Below are 16,829 nucleotides of genomic sequence, written 5' to 3' on the forward strand. Positions count from 1 at the left end.
GTATACCAAAATAGTCGCGCGTGCGACCGGTTGGCAGGTGAACTCGTCCGTGATTGTCGTGATCGTTGGGAGAGAAAAATCGAAAGTTAAACGATGGTTCCCGATTTGAAGTCATCCAGAAAGTCAAGGAATGAACCATATTGGCGTCTACGTCATTGATTCCTGCAAAAATGTCAAAGTTGTCCTTTTTAATGCTCTCTTTTTACAGCGGTTGTTGCTACTCCCCTTTTCCGTCGTAAAATCCGGCGCCGTCTGAACCGCCCCCCCCCCCCCTCCCCCCCCCAATCACCGCGGCGCTATTATTCTTTCCACATCGCCGTTGCCCCTCACATAATCACTTAATCTATGGGTACAAGCGCTATCACTCTCTCTCTCTCTCTCTTTCTTTGTCCCCCATTCTCACCGCCACCCATACAACGGCAGCTCTGAAACCGCGCGGCCGCTTCGAGATCCTAAAAAATTCCTCAGCCAATCTATAAAAGAAAAAAAAAAACTACGTAATGTTTGGTGGCGATTATATTGTTATGAACCCCCCCCCCCCCCCCCCCCACACACACACACAAACATGGTCAGACCACGTAATATCTCTTTTCATTCGAGGAGAGGGAATGACAAGCGTGCTACCCTGAGCTAAGTGGACGGAGGGCCGCAGCGGCACGAGAATAGCTAAAAGCGCAGAAGCCCGACTATCACGCATGCCGAAGCAGAGCGTGAACGCCGTAGTCAAAACCCCTTGTTTGGAAAGAAGAGTCACATCACGTAAAAGCATTCTACAAGAGTGCACATCTAAAGCACATTTTCTTGAATTATTTGGCTACAAGCCCCAAAGCACGTCGACAAAAGGTGAGTCTCCCAAAGCACATCTTTCAAGAACGTAAAAGCTGCCACGGAAAATTGCAAGTACAGTTCGCGTAATCGTTTGATTTTCCTCCCCCGAAAATGGAGCCGTTCCCAAGCTTGCACTTTTTAAGATGAGGTCTGTAAATGATTTCCAGCCGTTTACAGAATAAAAATAAATATTAATACTGAGGTTGTCAGTTAAGGAGTGTGCGTTTTGTTAGCAAACAGGTCAGGAATACTTCACTGGGATTTCGTCTCAGGAAAACAGAGGCGTTCATAAAATAAACTCAAAATTAAAAAGTTATATCACAAAAATATAAGGATTTATAAATAGTACATCTTACGAAAACGGGACTACCTCAAGTATGACCTCCTACTTCTACTTTGTCTTTATTTATAGCCTGTCAGGAATCCCGAGGCGGGCTTTAAAAAAAACGACCGGGGGAATCGGCGCTACTCGAGTACATAGCAATCTCAGAATTTCACCAAAGGCGTATTGTAGATTTTTACTGGTGCATTGCGCCTTGTGAAGTTACAAGGCGTAGCTCCCTTTCTGTGAAACATGAGAGCAACACACCTGCCAGTGCCAACGGCGGACGTGTTCCCAGACGTCCGAGTTAGTGATGGTTGTAACTTGTGTCGCCCTCTCCCGGTAGATACAGTGAGCAGACAACAGAGTAGACGGCAACCAGACGACAAAGCAGACAACAACAACAACAACAAAAAAAGCCCTTTTTGTTATTCGAGATGTTCGATTAAAGCTACGCAGCAGGTGCATCGCCAAAGTGGCGTTTCGAGCGAGCACAAGGAGAACCGCCTACCGTCTTCAGCAGTTTTCGCTGCACCCGTCTGCCGAATCGAGGAGACGACTGAAGTTCCTGTTAAAGTCTGCCCCTTCACGCCAGGAAATTTTAAATTTATGCAAAGTATACGCGCCGGAACCCCGCCGACCCCTCGAGGAGTCCGTCGTCTGCCAACTTGATAGAAACTTCCGAACACAAGGCACCATCGCCGTCTTGCCTATTACGGCAGTGACGGAGTATAATCTTCTAATAACACAGTGATGTATGGCCGGCTACGCTGTTGTGTAGTACCGCCGGCACAGTGCGCTCTTTGTGGAAATAACTCGTGCGCAGTTATCTCGGGCTTGAGAGCGGTTAGGACACCCGCGGCTCAGGCGCTGCGTGAGTCGCGAAAGTGTTTTGCTTGTCTATCGTGTTTGAGACGGGAGATAACGACGACGAAGGAGACGGGTGCGCAAATTTATGGACCGGTGTAGCGTACCCCTGAAAGAAGGTTTTGACAATAACTTGCAGTGATAATATCCTCTCTTTTTATTAAAAATAATTTACAGCACGTGAGTTGCGGACCAGATGGGCGAGTGCATTCAAAGCATTTTCTCATTGTTTTTTTTTTATGTAAAATCTTGTTTTGTCATATATAAAAAAAGAAACAAAAATTACGGGGTGTTTCGGAGCGATTTTTGGAAGTAAAAAGTCGTATACGTTGAGCGGATAAATAGAGTGCATTAAGACATAACGAAGGTGCATTTCGGTGGTTCACTTATTATACTCAAAAGTGGGGCTTGTAGTACAAAAAAAAAAATAATCAAACTAGCAAAATTTTGTTATTCCTATGCAAAATATATAGGAACACTGTAAAAAAAAAAAAAAACTGTCTATTTCACGCTGCTGCTCAGAAATAACACCACGTAGAACAAAAACTTAAAGGCTTTTTTGAGATGAACATTAGAAAGGAGATCCCGCAGATCTCAGCGTTTGTGGTTCTGAGTAGTTACATCCACCAAACGGTGTGATTTCGTTTTCCTTTCGGTGCGTAAACACACAAGCTTCTTTTTGGCTTGAATATCTTTTTTCTTCAGAAACCTTAATTTCTCAATTTTGACTATGAGAAATGCACCAACCGAAAATACCCTCGTGAAAATGTTTAATTACGCTCCGTTTATTGGTTAATCTACACGATGTTTTCAAGTGCTGATTGTTGGGCAAGTTGGTATGGTACGTTAGAAAACATGATTGCGCTTTGAAGACAGGGGCATAGGAAGAACAGACACCACAGAGCGCTCTGTGGTGTCTGTTCTTCCTATGTCCCTGTCTTCAAAGCGCAATCATGTTTTCTAACGATGTTTTCACCGAGTTTTTTTTTCCTATGTTGCGTTTGAGACTGTGGGAATATTCAAGTAAACCCTGACCTCATGAGCGAATAACAAGTTAAGCAGTTTAATGAAATGTTCTGTATGTTACAAGACGTTCATACAGGCTCGTTAAAGTTCGAGGAAGGACAATTAAGTATGCTTTCCCCTCTTGGCGAACTAAAACCATGCCGGGAGTCGTTCAAAAATGCTGTTACAAATCTTATTCAAAGAGTAAAGATTGTAGAATCGAGAACTGCCGCTTTTGATTAAATGCAGCGTGAGCTGGTTGGGCGGCACACTAAACAATTGAACCGAATCGAGGACAACCTTAACTTAAACTCAAGGGGCGATATGAAAGATAGGTCTCAAAGAGATAACTTGATTTTTCATTGCATCACAAACAGCAGTCAGGAATCGTGGTTTCAGTCGGAAGATAAAATTATATTTGTCTTATCAGACAGTTTGTACATAGACATCTTGCATGAACAGATTGCGCGCGCTCACAGGTTGGGCTCTTTTGTTAGTGAAAAACATCGCCCCATTATCGTGAAATTTGAACCTTCCAAATTTAAGGAACAGATCCATCTATGCCCTCCGAGACTGAAAATAACTTAATTTCCATTGCCGAGGTTTTCTCCCTTGAAACACGGGTAGCAAGGAAACGCCTTTTCGAATACAGAAATATACAGGAGACGGTTTTGAAACTTCGTCACAATAAGCTCTTTTTAAACGGTGAACGCTACTCGTACAATCCAGGCGATGACAGCGTCTGTGAGCTGCCTTCGTAACTTTTCAACGGGTCCATAACGGGGCACAGTCAGCGGCTGACACAGCTTCGGCTGAGTCAGCTATTTCCTATCACTCGGTGAGGGGTGATTGATTGATTGAAAACACGTTTATTGACCTTATATTGCGCGGAGCGCGCTGCGGAGGTCAGTTAGAAGGAGGATAAGGGATTAGGAAGCGGGGGCCAAAGAAGAGGAGAGGAGGAGGAGGGCAACACTTCATGGCCTCAAGGCCTTCGTCGACGAGGGAGGGGGAGGCCGTATCCTCTTGGCTGTAGCCGGAAGGAGCCGGTCCCCCACTGGAGGCGCAGTTGGGTCTTTTATGAAGGTAAGTAGTGCCTCCCAGAGCTCCAGAGCATGCTTAGGGGATATGGTGGTGTCTGGACATGCCCAGGCGTTCAGGGATGCGGGTACTGGGGCGTTTGTGATGAGGTCCAAAGCCTGTTGTCGTGGAATATTATACAAAGGGCAAGACCACATGAGATGGACCAGGTCTGCCTTAGAATTGCAGTTCTTGCAGATGCCAGAGGCTGTGGAAGGTCCCGCCCCGTCGTTCCCGCGAAACCGCTGTAAGAGATGCGGTGTCAGTAGGGTCCCTGTCTGAATTTGCCGAATCATGACGGCTTCCTTACGAGAGAAATGTTGGGAGGGAATCTTAGGGATGGATAGCGGGTTAGCGGCCATGGAGAGGTAGGTGGCTCGCTGGGCTATGGTAGAGCGCAAGTCGTGCCAATTGTTGGCAATTTCCTGTGAGGGGTTGCCTAGAGATGAGGAAGAGGAGGGTCCCTTGGCCAGCGCGGAGAGGAGGTGTGCGCGCGCTAGTCTGTGGGCTTTCTCATTACCGGGTATGCCACAGTGGGCAGGGACCCATCGTATGATGAATTGATGGCCGGACGCTCTCAGAGATGAGACGGCCACCTTGAGCTCGTGTAAGGTAGGTCCGGTATATTTGGTGTCCGAGCATATTTGGTGTGCCGCTTGCGAGTCAGTATAAATGATGTGCGTGACTGGTGCGTCTTCCTTTGCCGTAAGAAGTGCGTCGCGCGCATAGTCCGTGATGGCTTGAAGCTCAGCTTGGGTGCTGAGCGGGGGCGTAGCCGTTGTGTGCAGGTATCGTGCCTGTGCTTCTGTGTTACAATCGTACCACGCCGTGGCGTAGACAGCGCATTTGTGATCAGCTGGCAGGGATGCATCGACGTAGATCACGTGGGTGCAATCGTCAAGCGAGCGAATGTACTTTAAGTGCCGTCTCTTGAGAGGGAGGCGCCTGCCGGTGCTCTGTATCCGCTGAGGTAGAGGAGTCCCGTCGGTAAGGACAATGTGTTCCCACGGCGGGGTCTGTTGTGGGAGTTCGGGCAGATCGTGCACGGCGTAGCCTAGTTTTGCAAGGATAGACCGGCCGGCAGGTGTTGTGCGAAGCCGTGCCTCCTGGATGTTGTAGTGCGCGGATACGAGTTCGCTGAGATCATTAATGCCCCCGCAACTCTTGAGCGCGTCTAGGCGTGTGTACCGGGGAAGGCCAGTAATCAGTCTTCGGGCCTCGTTGATAAGTCTTTCTAGAGCTAGCATCTGAGTCCGATTGACTGGATGATAGGGAAGACCATACAGGAGCCGTGAGACGACAAATGCCTGCACGAATTGCCTCATCTCGCGTTCGCGGACACCACGGGTGCGTGTTGAGATTCGTCGAAGGACGTGTAGGATCTTTTTTACTGATCCAGTCGTTTTCTGGAACCATGTGTTGGCTGTGCAATTTTCGTCCAGGTACATGCCCAGGATGCGAATGGCAGATTTCCTGGTGATGGGTTGGTCTCCGATAGAGAGGTTGTACATGTTCTTCTCGGCTCTCTTGGAGGGAGTACTACGGCCGTCGTGTATGACTAAGTATTCAGTCTTCTCTGGGGATATGCTGAGGCCAATTTCGGTTGCAAAACTGTAGATAATGTTTAGGGCATTTTGGAGTATGTCTTCCTGCTGGCCGATGGACCCGTCTGTTGCCCAAAGCGTGATGTCATCGGCATATATTGTATGACCTAGTCCAGGCACTGCATCAAGACGGTGTGGGAGGGTGTGCATCGCCAAGTTGAAGAGAGTCGGTGAGATAACTGACCCCTGCGGTACCCCTACTTTGTTGGCTCGCGTGGCACTAATGGCTTGGTCTACCTGCACTTGAAAACAGCGACCTTCCAAAAACGCGGCAATGAAGTTATATAGTCGTCCTTTTAGGCCGGCAGTTCTGGTTTGGGACATGATTGTGTTGTGCGGGACCCCGTCAAATGCCTTTTTAATGTCAACCCCAACGACAGCTCTCGGTTGTGTAGAGTGCGGGTCGAGGACTGCCTCCTTAAGTTGAAGAAGCGCGTCCTGTGTGGACAACCCCGCTCTGAACCCTATTTGCGTTGGGGCGAGAATGCCATTATTTTCCAAGTACCATGTAAGGCGCGTATTGACCATCCTCTCCATCGTTTTACATAGGCAGGATGTCAGCGATATAGGTCGGAGGTTGGCCAGGTTATGTGGCGGTTTCCCCGGTTTGGGAATTGGTTTCACCAGAGAGAAACGCCATGTGGGTGGAAGCTTTCCTTCTTCCCAGATCCTGTTGATTTCCTCCAACAGAGCTTGTTTGTAGGTATCTGGGAGGTTTCTCAGTTGTGTCGTGGTGACTTGATCTGCCCCAGGTGCACTGTGTGTGTTGGCAGTGTTAAGAGCGTGATTAAGCTCAAAGAGGGTGAATGGTTGATTGTATGATTCAAAGTCCTCCACAGGGTCGTCCCTTTCATAGGTGGTAGCGATGGGTTGAGAAGTGCTGGGAAAGAATTCAGAAGCGGCGCGTTCGGCTAGCTCCTGTGGGGTTATCGCTTCTTTAAGGGCCACCCGTCTGGCCCCATTGTAGGTCTTCGTTTGTCCAAGAAGGGACCGTAGTATACTCCAAACTCGGGGTGTAGACGTATTCCCGTTAAAGCCTTCACAGAGGGTCATCCATCTCTCAAATGCAAGGGCGGTGGTGTAGTCCTCTATTGTCTGTTGCGTGATCCTCAACTTGCGTTTGATAGAGCGTCTGCGCCCAGATATGCGGTACTTGGCCAATAGGCGCAACCTGCGATTCCAGAGCGTTAGAAGGCGTTTGTCTGGGTCCGGATGATCATAGGGGACTTGTATTCGACGGGTGGCTTGTTGCTTGGCGTCTAATATTTGACCAGTTAGGTGTGCGATATCGCCGCTGGGAGATGTTTCCTCCAGCAGCTTTCGGTATTTGTCCCAGTGCGTCAAAAACGATGGTCTCGTGGCTGTGCGTGCACCTACCGCGCATCCCAGAGTGCGACGGATTTTTATCTTGATCACTATAGGGAAATGATCGCTTCCCATTAGGTCTTCGTGAAGGTGCCAGGTGACGCTGCGCGGGTGTGATGCCCAAGTCAGATCAGGGGTCGTGTCCGCCTGGCGAATAGATTGTCCAATCCGTGTGGGGTCATCGGGGGTGTTGATCAAACTAAGGTGGTAGTTTTGGGTATCAGCCATTACTTTGCGCCCCCTAGGACTGCATTTGTCGTAACCCCATGCTGTGTGCCTTGCGTTGAAGTCTCCACATAGGATTACCTGATCGCGAGGATAGAGCCTATGGAAATGCTGTATAAAACCGAGGTCAATAAGAGGCTTGTGCCCTTTGTTGTGGTTGTACTCCGGGCGTGCGTACAAGGAAAAAATTAAAACAGTGTGATCAGTCGTCAATTTGACCCTACACCCTACCGTAGTGGTGGCGCTAGTATTCCAGGGTTCGGTATCCAGTTGGACGTGGTCGAGCGTTCTTAATACGTATAGAGCCACGGATGTGGTCTGCCCGGGATCGCTACAAGACGGGTACCCTTCGTAACCCGGGAGTTTGAGTACTGGGCCATTTACTTCTTGAAGTGCGAGTATGGATGGTCCTTGTGTGGTGCCGTTACAATGAAATTGTGCTACTAGGTCGGCCTTTTTTTTTTTCGAAGTGTTCGACAATTCCATTGCACGACTGTAGCCCAGGGCGGGTGCCCGGTGGCGAGTGCGCTATTGGAGCGCTGGGCCATGTTGGCCGTTAATAGCAATTGATGAGGTTACCATAGAGGCGGCCGGAGCCGGTTGTGTGATGGGCGCCCCGAATGGGCTCGTACTGGAGAGCATGAGTCGTTCCATAAGGGTGCGGACACATGTCTCAATGGCCCGGTCTATTGCCTTTTGCACGTGCTCCATTACGCGTTGTTCAAGTTGAGCAATGCGGCGCTCGAGCTGTGCCTCAAGGGTGATTTGTGTGCTGGGTGTTGTAGATGCTGAGATGCGTACAGCTGTTTCTGTCTGCGTCTCCTCACTGACTTGTGCCACCGGTTCCGGAATGCGCGGGGTTCGCGATGTTTGAGCATGTTTAGATCCTCTCCTTTGTGTCGTATTAATAGTCTGGGTTGCAGTGTCGGTGTTGGCCATCCGAACGGCGTCCGCAAACGTGAGTTTACGCTCTGCAGCTGTTGTAGTAGTTCCCTGAGCAGAGGTGCGGGGCCCTGTATAGAAACTTGTTGAGGTCGAAGTGGCGATGAGCCGTAGGCGTCGTAAGTCTCCCGCGCTTCCAGGCACTAGAGGTACGGTCGTATCGGTGTTGTTGCTTGACGCTTCAGTACGTTCGCCCGCGTGTAGAGACTGCCCTTGGTTGTAAAAGGCAGATTCAAAGCGTCGCGGGGCCTTGGGACGTCGGCGACGTGCTATCTTTTTGTTCAGCTGGGTTCTCTTGAGGCAGCCCTTGTCTGTGGCTAGGTGGGGACCCCCGCAATTACGACACTTAGGCGTGGCGTTCGGGCAAGACGCGTCTCCGTCGTGTTTTTTCAGTCCGCAAATAGAACAGCGGGCGTTGTCGGTGTTGGGACAGCGCTCCTTAACGTGGCCCATCCGATGGCAGGTCGTGCAGACAGCTACTTTGGGTTTGTAGGGTAATACCCTCACCGTAAAAGAGCGGAGGCCGATGCGGTAGGGCAGGCGTGTGCTCTCGAAGGTAACCAAAGCAGTTCCGTTGTCACCCAGTGGGCGAGCATTAAGTATTCTGCATTTGCGGCAATGCAAGCTGGCCATGAGTTGTTCTTGGGTAAGGCCACCGGCGTTTTGTATTATGCCACGTATCTGGCCCTCTCCGGTTGCTTCATAGGCCTGAAAAGGAGCCTCCTTACCACAGATAGGAAGCGATTTGATTTTGAGGAAAGCATCCCTCACCGCGGGATCGTATACATCGAGTGCAAGTTGATTACTATGTGTTAAGAATCGTGTCGTGAAATCGGGGGTCCTGGTGCCTTGTACGAGGGCCAGGGAGATGCGTAAATGTGATGAAAGAGCCTCGTCGAGCTTGATGTAGGGCTCATCTAAGATTCTACACGGTTGACATGGTCTGAGGATTACCGTGAGGCGTGACAGCCGCGGTGCGGGTGGCTGAGTCTGTGTGGGTGGCGTTGCGGCCATCAAGGGGTAGCGTTTTTTGCGGCTATAGGTGACCAGAGTATACCCATCTTCATCGTGGGAGGAGTCTTTGCCGTACATTCCCCGAGAGGAAGTGGTCTGTACCGAGTGAGCGGACGTCCTGGCTTGAGTGGACGGCTTTGAGGCTGTAGAGGCCTGAACTGTGCTACGCGCCCGTTTTTGCCCCTCGGGTGCAGTAGAAACAATGCAGGACGCAGTGAGAAGGTCATCCGACTTGCCTTCGGATTGTTGAGCATTCTCAAGAGTCGCCAGTGGGGCAAACGGGTTGGAGTGTGACAGGAGGAGTAGGGGCGGCGGGAAGGCAAAGCCCGTATTCCCCACTAGGTCGAGCTCTGCCGGGTTGTCCTCATTGACTTCGAGAGCCGGGAAGTCCATGTCCTCGGGCGGCGGTGTGATGACGGGTAAATCGGGAGGCCTTGGGGAGTCCATGTAGTCGTCCAGGCCCCAGGCTGGAGGCCGGAGGCCCAGTAAATTGCTAAAAAAGGATCAAAATGAGCGGAGCGGTGCGAATGTCCCGCTGTGCAAGCGCTCGTCGTCGTCGTTTTTTTTTTCGGTGAGGGGTCATGAAAGTACTGATTTCAGTTTCAACTTTCTTGTTACTTTTGCCAATGCTAGAAGTTTGATTCGCAAGCGTGATAATTTATGCTCCGTCATTCACTCATGTGACGCGGTTTTAGTAGTGATAACAAAAACTTGGCTTCCAGCAAAAAAAAAAAATGGTAATAATGAACGTTCTATTATTTATAGACGCTTTACACACGCGCCAAATTACAGCCGCCATTGCTGACCTTTTCTTGTCTTACCGAGATGCCGAGCAACTGAAACAGTATACCTGACGATCCTCTACAAAGGCCGATGCTTTAGAAAAGGACACAGTTGAATCTAATGTGGCTATAACCTGGCCTGCTATGGCAATGATGAAGTGAAAGAAACGACATAAGAGGAAACAAAAACTGAAGGTCAGTTATGGCGGCGTCCATGCACAGCTGCTGGAAAGCGTCTATAGAAATGATAGGATATGGCAAATCTGGTGGTGGTGTCTCGTGTGCTGTGGCTGTCACATTTGCGTCTCTTCATGTGCCAATTGCCGGTGATCTTGAAAAAATTGGGTGTGTGTTTGTTTAAATTACAAAGAAATATATATTTAGAGTTACCGCTTTCCAACAAAAAATTCTACATTTTCCAATGATTTGCACGATTGTACATACCAACTTATTGTGCCATTTTCTGGTTCACCTATAGTAATAGTGGGCGACTTTAAAGGCACCATAAAATTATTTTTTAACTTCTTCCTCCATAGCTTTGATCCTCAACCAACGTTATTATCTAATAACGTTGTCCTCAACTCAAAAGCGAAACGAGAAATCATATGATCGTCGCGTGTATGAGCACAGGAAGCGATCACTCTAAGCTTGCACCGTGCTTTTTAAGCACACCATGGAACTTGTCATTCGCAAGTGATGATAAGGGCCGTTACGGCACTCATTGGCCATGAAGCAGATTCAAATATTTGTCGACAGATTTATTGTTGACGAGTGTATACGTCCGAGTGACGCAGGGCTCGTGTCCACTGCGTGAGCTGGCTTCGGCTGACGTGCTTGGCCACTGCGGATGCATCACGGTGAAAAGGCTGAAAGCTTTCGAATGAAAGGAGGTACAAATAAGTCCGTTATGTTTCCAAATTTTTGTACCGAAGAGCAGGCTCTTGACTGCCTACCTTCGTATACTAGTTTCCTTTTGGCCCACAAAACGACATGGGATTAGTCAAATTAAAATTAATCCCAGCTCAAAATTTATTTATGGTCTTTCTAATTACCCGAATATTAAATGGGCTGATGTCCGTCCCTCCGTTATTCCCCTTTCGACTGAAGCTAGCGAGTTTACTACGTTATGTTCAGATTTAAACTTTGTCAACTGGCCACATTCCCGACTAGATTAGCATCGTTTTCATCATCTGTGCTAGATCTAATACTTCCCACTCACCCCGACTCTAGTTTTTCGGTATCGTACTTGCCTGGTCTCAGTGATTATTTTGTACTTCACCTTTCGCTCCTCGATTTATAAAGCGCATCATTATCTGTTTTAAAAAGTATCCGAGATTAGAGTAGGGCCGATATTGTTTCAATTAACCGTGAGTTGTGTCAATTTCTGGACGGCTATCTGGAAGGGGTCTTTCATCGTTTGTGTGGAGAGTAATTGGGCCAAATTTAAAATTATCGTTTCCTTCATTAGAAACAAGTATCTATACTGAGCAAAGAATTTCGAAATCATCCGAACGCACCCCGTTACAATGCAACCATCAAAAGTCAATCCAACAAAACTAAAAGGTGGTTTCGATCATCAAAATTAAATCCTTCAAACGCTTCCTGATATGTATTAAAGTCACTGGAGCTGAGAAAGTAGCGCCATTGCTTTTCCACGCTCTAGCCAAACACAAACAAACACCAACATACAGACGTCAAATCCTCTCAAGGTGCACGTAGCAGAGCGCGTTGGATGGAGTACACTCCACACGGAAAGAATAAAAACACAGAAAATATACGAGGGACAGAAAGAATTGTGTGTGTCTGTCCCTCGTATAATTTCTGTGTTCTTATTCTTTCCGAGTGAACTGATCTCAAGGTGATTGGCTCATCGCTGTTGGTTGCACATTGCAATGATGATCGGCATTTTGAACCCTTTCAAAGCTGCGAAGCTTCGAAAGTGTCATCAAAACCAGTCGCTCCAATATTGCTATGATGTATCATCGTACTGAAAGCGTTCCTCGGCCAATATGAGCGTCTTTGGCGCTATGCATGCAATAAACCTCTCACTCATCTTTATTTCCCCAGATCTCTTACAATCATGTTGCTCTTCTTACGCGTTTCAAAATAGTGAAATTATTTTTTGAAGTCTCCAAGCACTGACGTTGCGTGTGATATCGGTACGAAGGTGTATGGTATCACACGCTGCGCCGGTGCTTGGGGGCATTGAAAAATAAGTTTGCTATCTTGAAACACGCAAGAGCAACATAATTGTAAGAAATCTGAGGAACTAAAGATGAGTGATAGGTTTATTGCATGCACAGTGCCAAAGGCGCGCATATTGGCCGAGGAACGCTTTCAGTACGATGATACACCCTAGCGATATTGGAGCGACTGGTTTTGATGACCCTTTCGAAGCTTCGAAGCTTTGAAAGGGCCTAAAATGGCGATCAGTGGTTTCCCTACTACCCCCCCCCCCCCCCCCCCCTCTGCGGGGGTGAAATCCCTCTTGTTTTTTCCCGAAGACACCCCTTTAATTCACACTGACTCTATTTTCAATGCCCCCCCCCCCCCCCCCCCCCCCCCAAATTTTGGGCACTTTTTTTAATTTTTATTTTTGGGGAAACCCCTGATGGCGATAACTATGACAACCGACATCGATGAGCCATTCACCTTGAGAGGTTTTGTTGTCTGTATGTTGGTATTTGTTTGTGTCCAGCTAGCAGGTGGGAAGGCGATGGCGCTACTCTCCTAGAACCAGTGACTTTAGTATGTATAGCAGACCGCCGCCTAAGAATACAAGTCAGTTAAAAATGCGAAACACTTATTTTTGAATCACACGTTTCCTTCAATGCTACTTAATAACCCCAAGTGGTTTTGAAACACTATCTACAGTAGTGATATTAGGATTCTCGAATAGACAAACCATAGCTGATACAGAATTTTGCCTCCGTGTAGAATAATTTTTTTTTCCAATTCATTTTCAGTATGAAGTAGTATAATAGTACCTTTATTATCCTTGAACGATTATCTACCAATGAACTTTGCTTTTATTGATACTATTGCTGTTTCAGACAAAATAAATGGCTTTAGGATTTCATCATCTTCCAGTGTTGACGATATTAACTCTGAATTCCTAAACAAAAACACCAAAATGTATTTTTCTATCATTCTATTTAATATATTTTTCCAGTCACTTGGTGCTGGTATAGTGCCTAGTGACTGAAAAATCGGGAAGGTTGTTTCGTTGTATAAATCTGGTGACAAAAATGACCCATGTAACTACCACCCTATTTCATTAACGAGTGCTCCTTGTAAAATAATTTAACATATCATCGGCACTCATTAAGCAAACTTTCTCAAACCTAACTATTTCTTTACGGCAGCTCAACACGAATTCAGAAAATCATTCTCATGTGAAACCGAACTTGTGTCCTTCACTCATGATCTTCATTGTTACCTGGGATGTGGCTCACACACTGACTGCGTTTTTTTAAAGATTTTTCAAAGGAATTCGATAAGATTTCACATTTGGTACTAATCCACAAGCTTCGCACCTTAAACATCGACTCCCATATACTAGATTGGATAGTTTCATTTTTAACGAATCCTTTTCAGATTGTGTCAACAATAACAATTCTTTCTTCGCGTCTGTTGATTCTGGACTACCGAAAGACTCAGTAATTGGTCCCATGTTGTTCCTAATTTACATCAACGATCCAGTAGCTAACATTTACTCATCCATGTGTCTGTTTGGCGATAACTGTGTTTTATACCGCAACGTAACCCACCAGTCTGATACTTTTCGACTGCAAACATACCTCTATTAATAGCCCACTGATGCAATACTTGGGTAATGAAATTAAATGCTAATAAATGTAAGTCAATGAGAGTATCACACGAAACACGGTATGTACTACTTATTACATAAACAATGACACCCTGGCATTTGTTCCAGTTTATAAATACCTTGCCGTTTATAAAACTTCCAATCTTTCTTGAATTACTCATGTCGAGTACGTTGCAAGCGATGCTAACCGCGTGCTGGGCTATTTAAAACACAATTTTTCCAAGCTCCTTCACCAAAAAAAAAAAAAAAAGGGTTTGAATGTTTAGTTTGTCTTAAATTAGAATATGCATCATCAGTATGGGATTCCGGTCATCAAAGTCTTGCCGATAAATTAGAAGCCACCCAAAACCGAGCAGCTCGCTTTATCTTGCCCAACTATCACCGTACAGTGAGTGACACTAACATGAAAGCCACCTTGTCATTACCTAACTTGTCTTCCCGCCTTAAACACACTCGTCTCTGATTTATTTCACAAAATTTGCCATCGCAACCCACTACTGCGCCTCAAACATATAATTGAACCATTTTATCACTCGGCTCGCCGGTAGCGCCAAAAGCGCATAAATGTAAATACAGATTCGCAGTGTTAAGTCCATTGCCAATCGTCAACTTGCTGCTGCGTCGGGACTTGGCAAGATTTCATTTAAATTTCTCGCACGACTTCAATCTCAGAAAAGGCACCGAAAAAGGAAAACATTCTTCGCATCTAAACGAAACTAATTCGGCTTCTTTTTATGTTTAGGCGGCACACTGGTTTATGTTTTATTAGAAACTCCTAATTTAAAGAACCCCCCCTTTTTCTTTTGGAGGGCGGGGGAGGGGAGGGGGGAGGGTGATAAAGCTGTTGGTCACGGAAAACGTCAGGGCTTAATTTTAATGTGATAATTACTCAACTATTAATCAATGTTTGCTCATTTCCTTTGTAAGTATTGACCCAACTCCGGCACGTACGTCCTAATGAGAAAATTGTACTCCGTCGTTAAAATACGTGTCAGGGTAAAGGACCTATCTATACTCCGTTTCACAGTAAGTCCGAGTGCAGCCGGCGCTACGACCTGACGGAACCAATCGCGCCAAAAAGTGCATCGTCGCACCAGTCGTCGTTCTTGTATGACAGCTATCACCGACCACAGCCAGGGTTCTCAAACTCATGCGAGTGCGGGCGTCAGATAGCACACTTCCGAAAGGTTGAGGGCCAACATGGGGGGAGGAGTAAACGTAATTTTGATTTAAAAAGAAAATACAGCAATGGTGTTTTACGCATTGCCAAGCAGTCGACTCTCCCAGCGCCGCCTCAGTACTCTCTGTTTTTTGTAAGCTCGCCGTCTTGCCAGTGACATCTTTACCTTTGATTTGCTCATAAGACTACTTTGCGGGGTCTACACCTGTTGCAACGATAATATTTAAATGAAAGACTAAAACGGTACTGGACATGAAAAAAAACCCAAAAAAAAAACGCTTATATCCTTTTTATTGGGACTTCAGGATCAGGAATATCGAAATTATTTTTTCAATCTGGCGCACGGAGGCTGCAGAACAATAATTTGTAAAGTACCGTTGAAGCCCCTCCTTCTCGGAGCGCGACGTCATATACAAAGTTTTCGGAATCCCCGCTCTTGCGTATCTTCAGCGCCTTTTAAAACTATCTACGCGCACGCTTGTTATAATATATATATATATATATATATATATATAAGAAGAAAAAAAGAACCCTTAGTGAAAACAGCCACAACGGACGATTTAATCTTCGACGTTTCGGCCGGAGTCCGGCCGAAATGTCGAAGATTAAATCGTCCGTTGTGGCTGTTTTCATTAAGGGTTCCTTTCTTCTTCTATACCCACGCCTTCGGCCCCCCGCCACCATGTCCGTTGCATATAACCAAATAGCGCAAAAAATGTGTGAACACATCGTATGAGCAGAGCGTCTTTCTGAGCGGAAATGAATTGACGATGTGAAGTAATTACTTACGGCGAATATAGCGCTTGAGGATGCATGAGAATGAAGCTCGGAACCGTGGCAAGTTTGCGGGTCGGGTTCCAAAGAGTTGCGGGCCGCCATTTTGAGGCCCCTGGACTACACCAGTCACGTTCAGAGGAAAGCGCAGAACCACGGCACTTTCGCTGTGCCTGATTGACTTAGCCGGTGTTATGTGCGGAGACAACGAGTTTCGTGGGGATGCTTTTGAGGGGCTCTGAATGAGTGCGAAACGAAGCATAGATGGTTTAAACGCCCGTCAGAAACAGCCGTCATTGCTGACCTTCTCTTGTCTTACCGAGATACCTGGATACCGAGCCACCGAAACGGCCGTTAAACAGCCTCCACAAAGGCCAATACTGGGGGAGGGGCAGTAGAATCTCAAATGATAATACCCTGGCCCTCTATGGTAATGATGAAGGAAGGTAAACGAAATAGGAGGAGACAAAAAACTGAAGGTCGGTTCTGGCGGCACCCATGCACAGCTGCTTAAAAGTGTCCATAGAAATTTCACGGTGTTCGGAACATGACGGGGATGTTTCGTTACCGAGCCATTTAGAAAAAAAGCTCGGGTTATCATCGTACGAAATCCGATCTTTAATCGTAGAAAGTGAACCGGCGCGTTATGACCTATAGGGTTCCGCGTTCTCAAATAAATCCGGTAAATCCGAAATAAAAAAAAAAAAACTCGCCGGCAAGAATTTTGTTAATAGACCTTTTGCTGAATTACCCAAGCATCAAAAAGAATGCCGGTGAAGTACGTACACGCGCTGCTCATGCCTGCATCTGCAGCTGCAACTGTTCGAAAGCAAAAAATCTAAAACAAATGGCTCTTTGAAGGCGCGTTCCACGAACGATATTTTTGGTTATTTACTTCGATCCTTTCGCATAGGGAAGGCGAGCGCGTGCAGCGCGCGTACTTAAATTCCCAGCATTCTGTTTGATGCATGAGTAAAATTAAAATAATAGCAAAAAAGAAAAACGGCATTCT

The 16,829-nt window shown here is 46.7% G+C and overlaps 2 protein-coding genes across 3 annotated transcripts in view; one reads left to right on the top strand and one right to left on the bottom strand.

The window, feature by feature from the left end:
* The window catches only part of LOC8036032, a 409,910-nt gene that overhangs the window by 186,075 nt on the left and 207,006 nt on the right, over positions 1 to 16,829 (top strand). The window lies entirely within an intron of this gene.
* Positions 4,000 to 6,138, bottom strand: LOC121046443. The gene has a single exon (XM_040500680.2). It carries the CDS (start codon positions 6,028 to 6,030, stop codon positions 4,000 to 4,002), a length of 2,031 nt encoding a protein of 676 aa, XP_040356614.2. The 5' UTR covers positions 6,031 to 6,138.

The sequence above is a fragment of the Ixodes scapularis genome, unplaced genomic scaffold (assembly GCF_016920785.2).
Source record: "Ixodes scapularis isolate PalLabHiFi unplaced genomic scaffold, ASM1692078v2 PGA_scaffold3__209_contigs__length_174095766, whole genome shotgun sequence".
Taxonomy (NCBI): domain Eukaryota; kingdom Metazoa; phylum Arthropoda; class Arachnida; order Ixodida; family Ixodidae; genus Ixodes; species Ixodes scapularis.

Coding starts and splice junctions, on each gene's coding strand:
- LOC121046443 (XM_040500680.2), bottom strand. CDS start 6,030: ATGTCCCAAACCAGAACTGCCGGCCTAAAAGGACGACTATATAACTTC.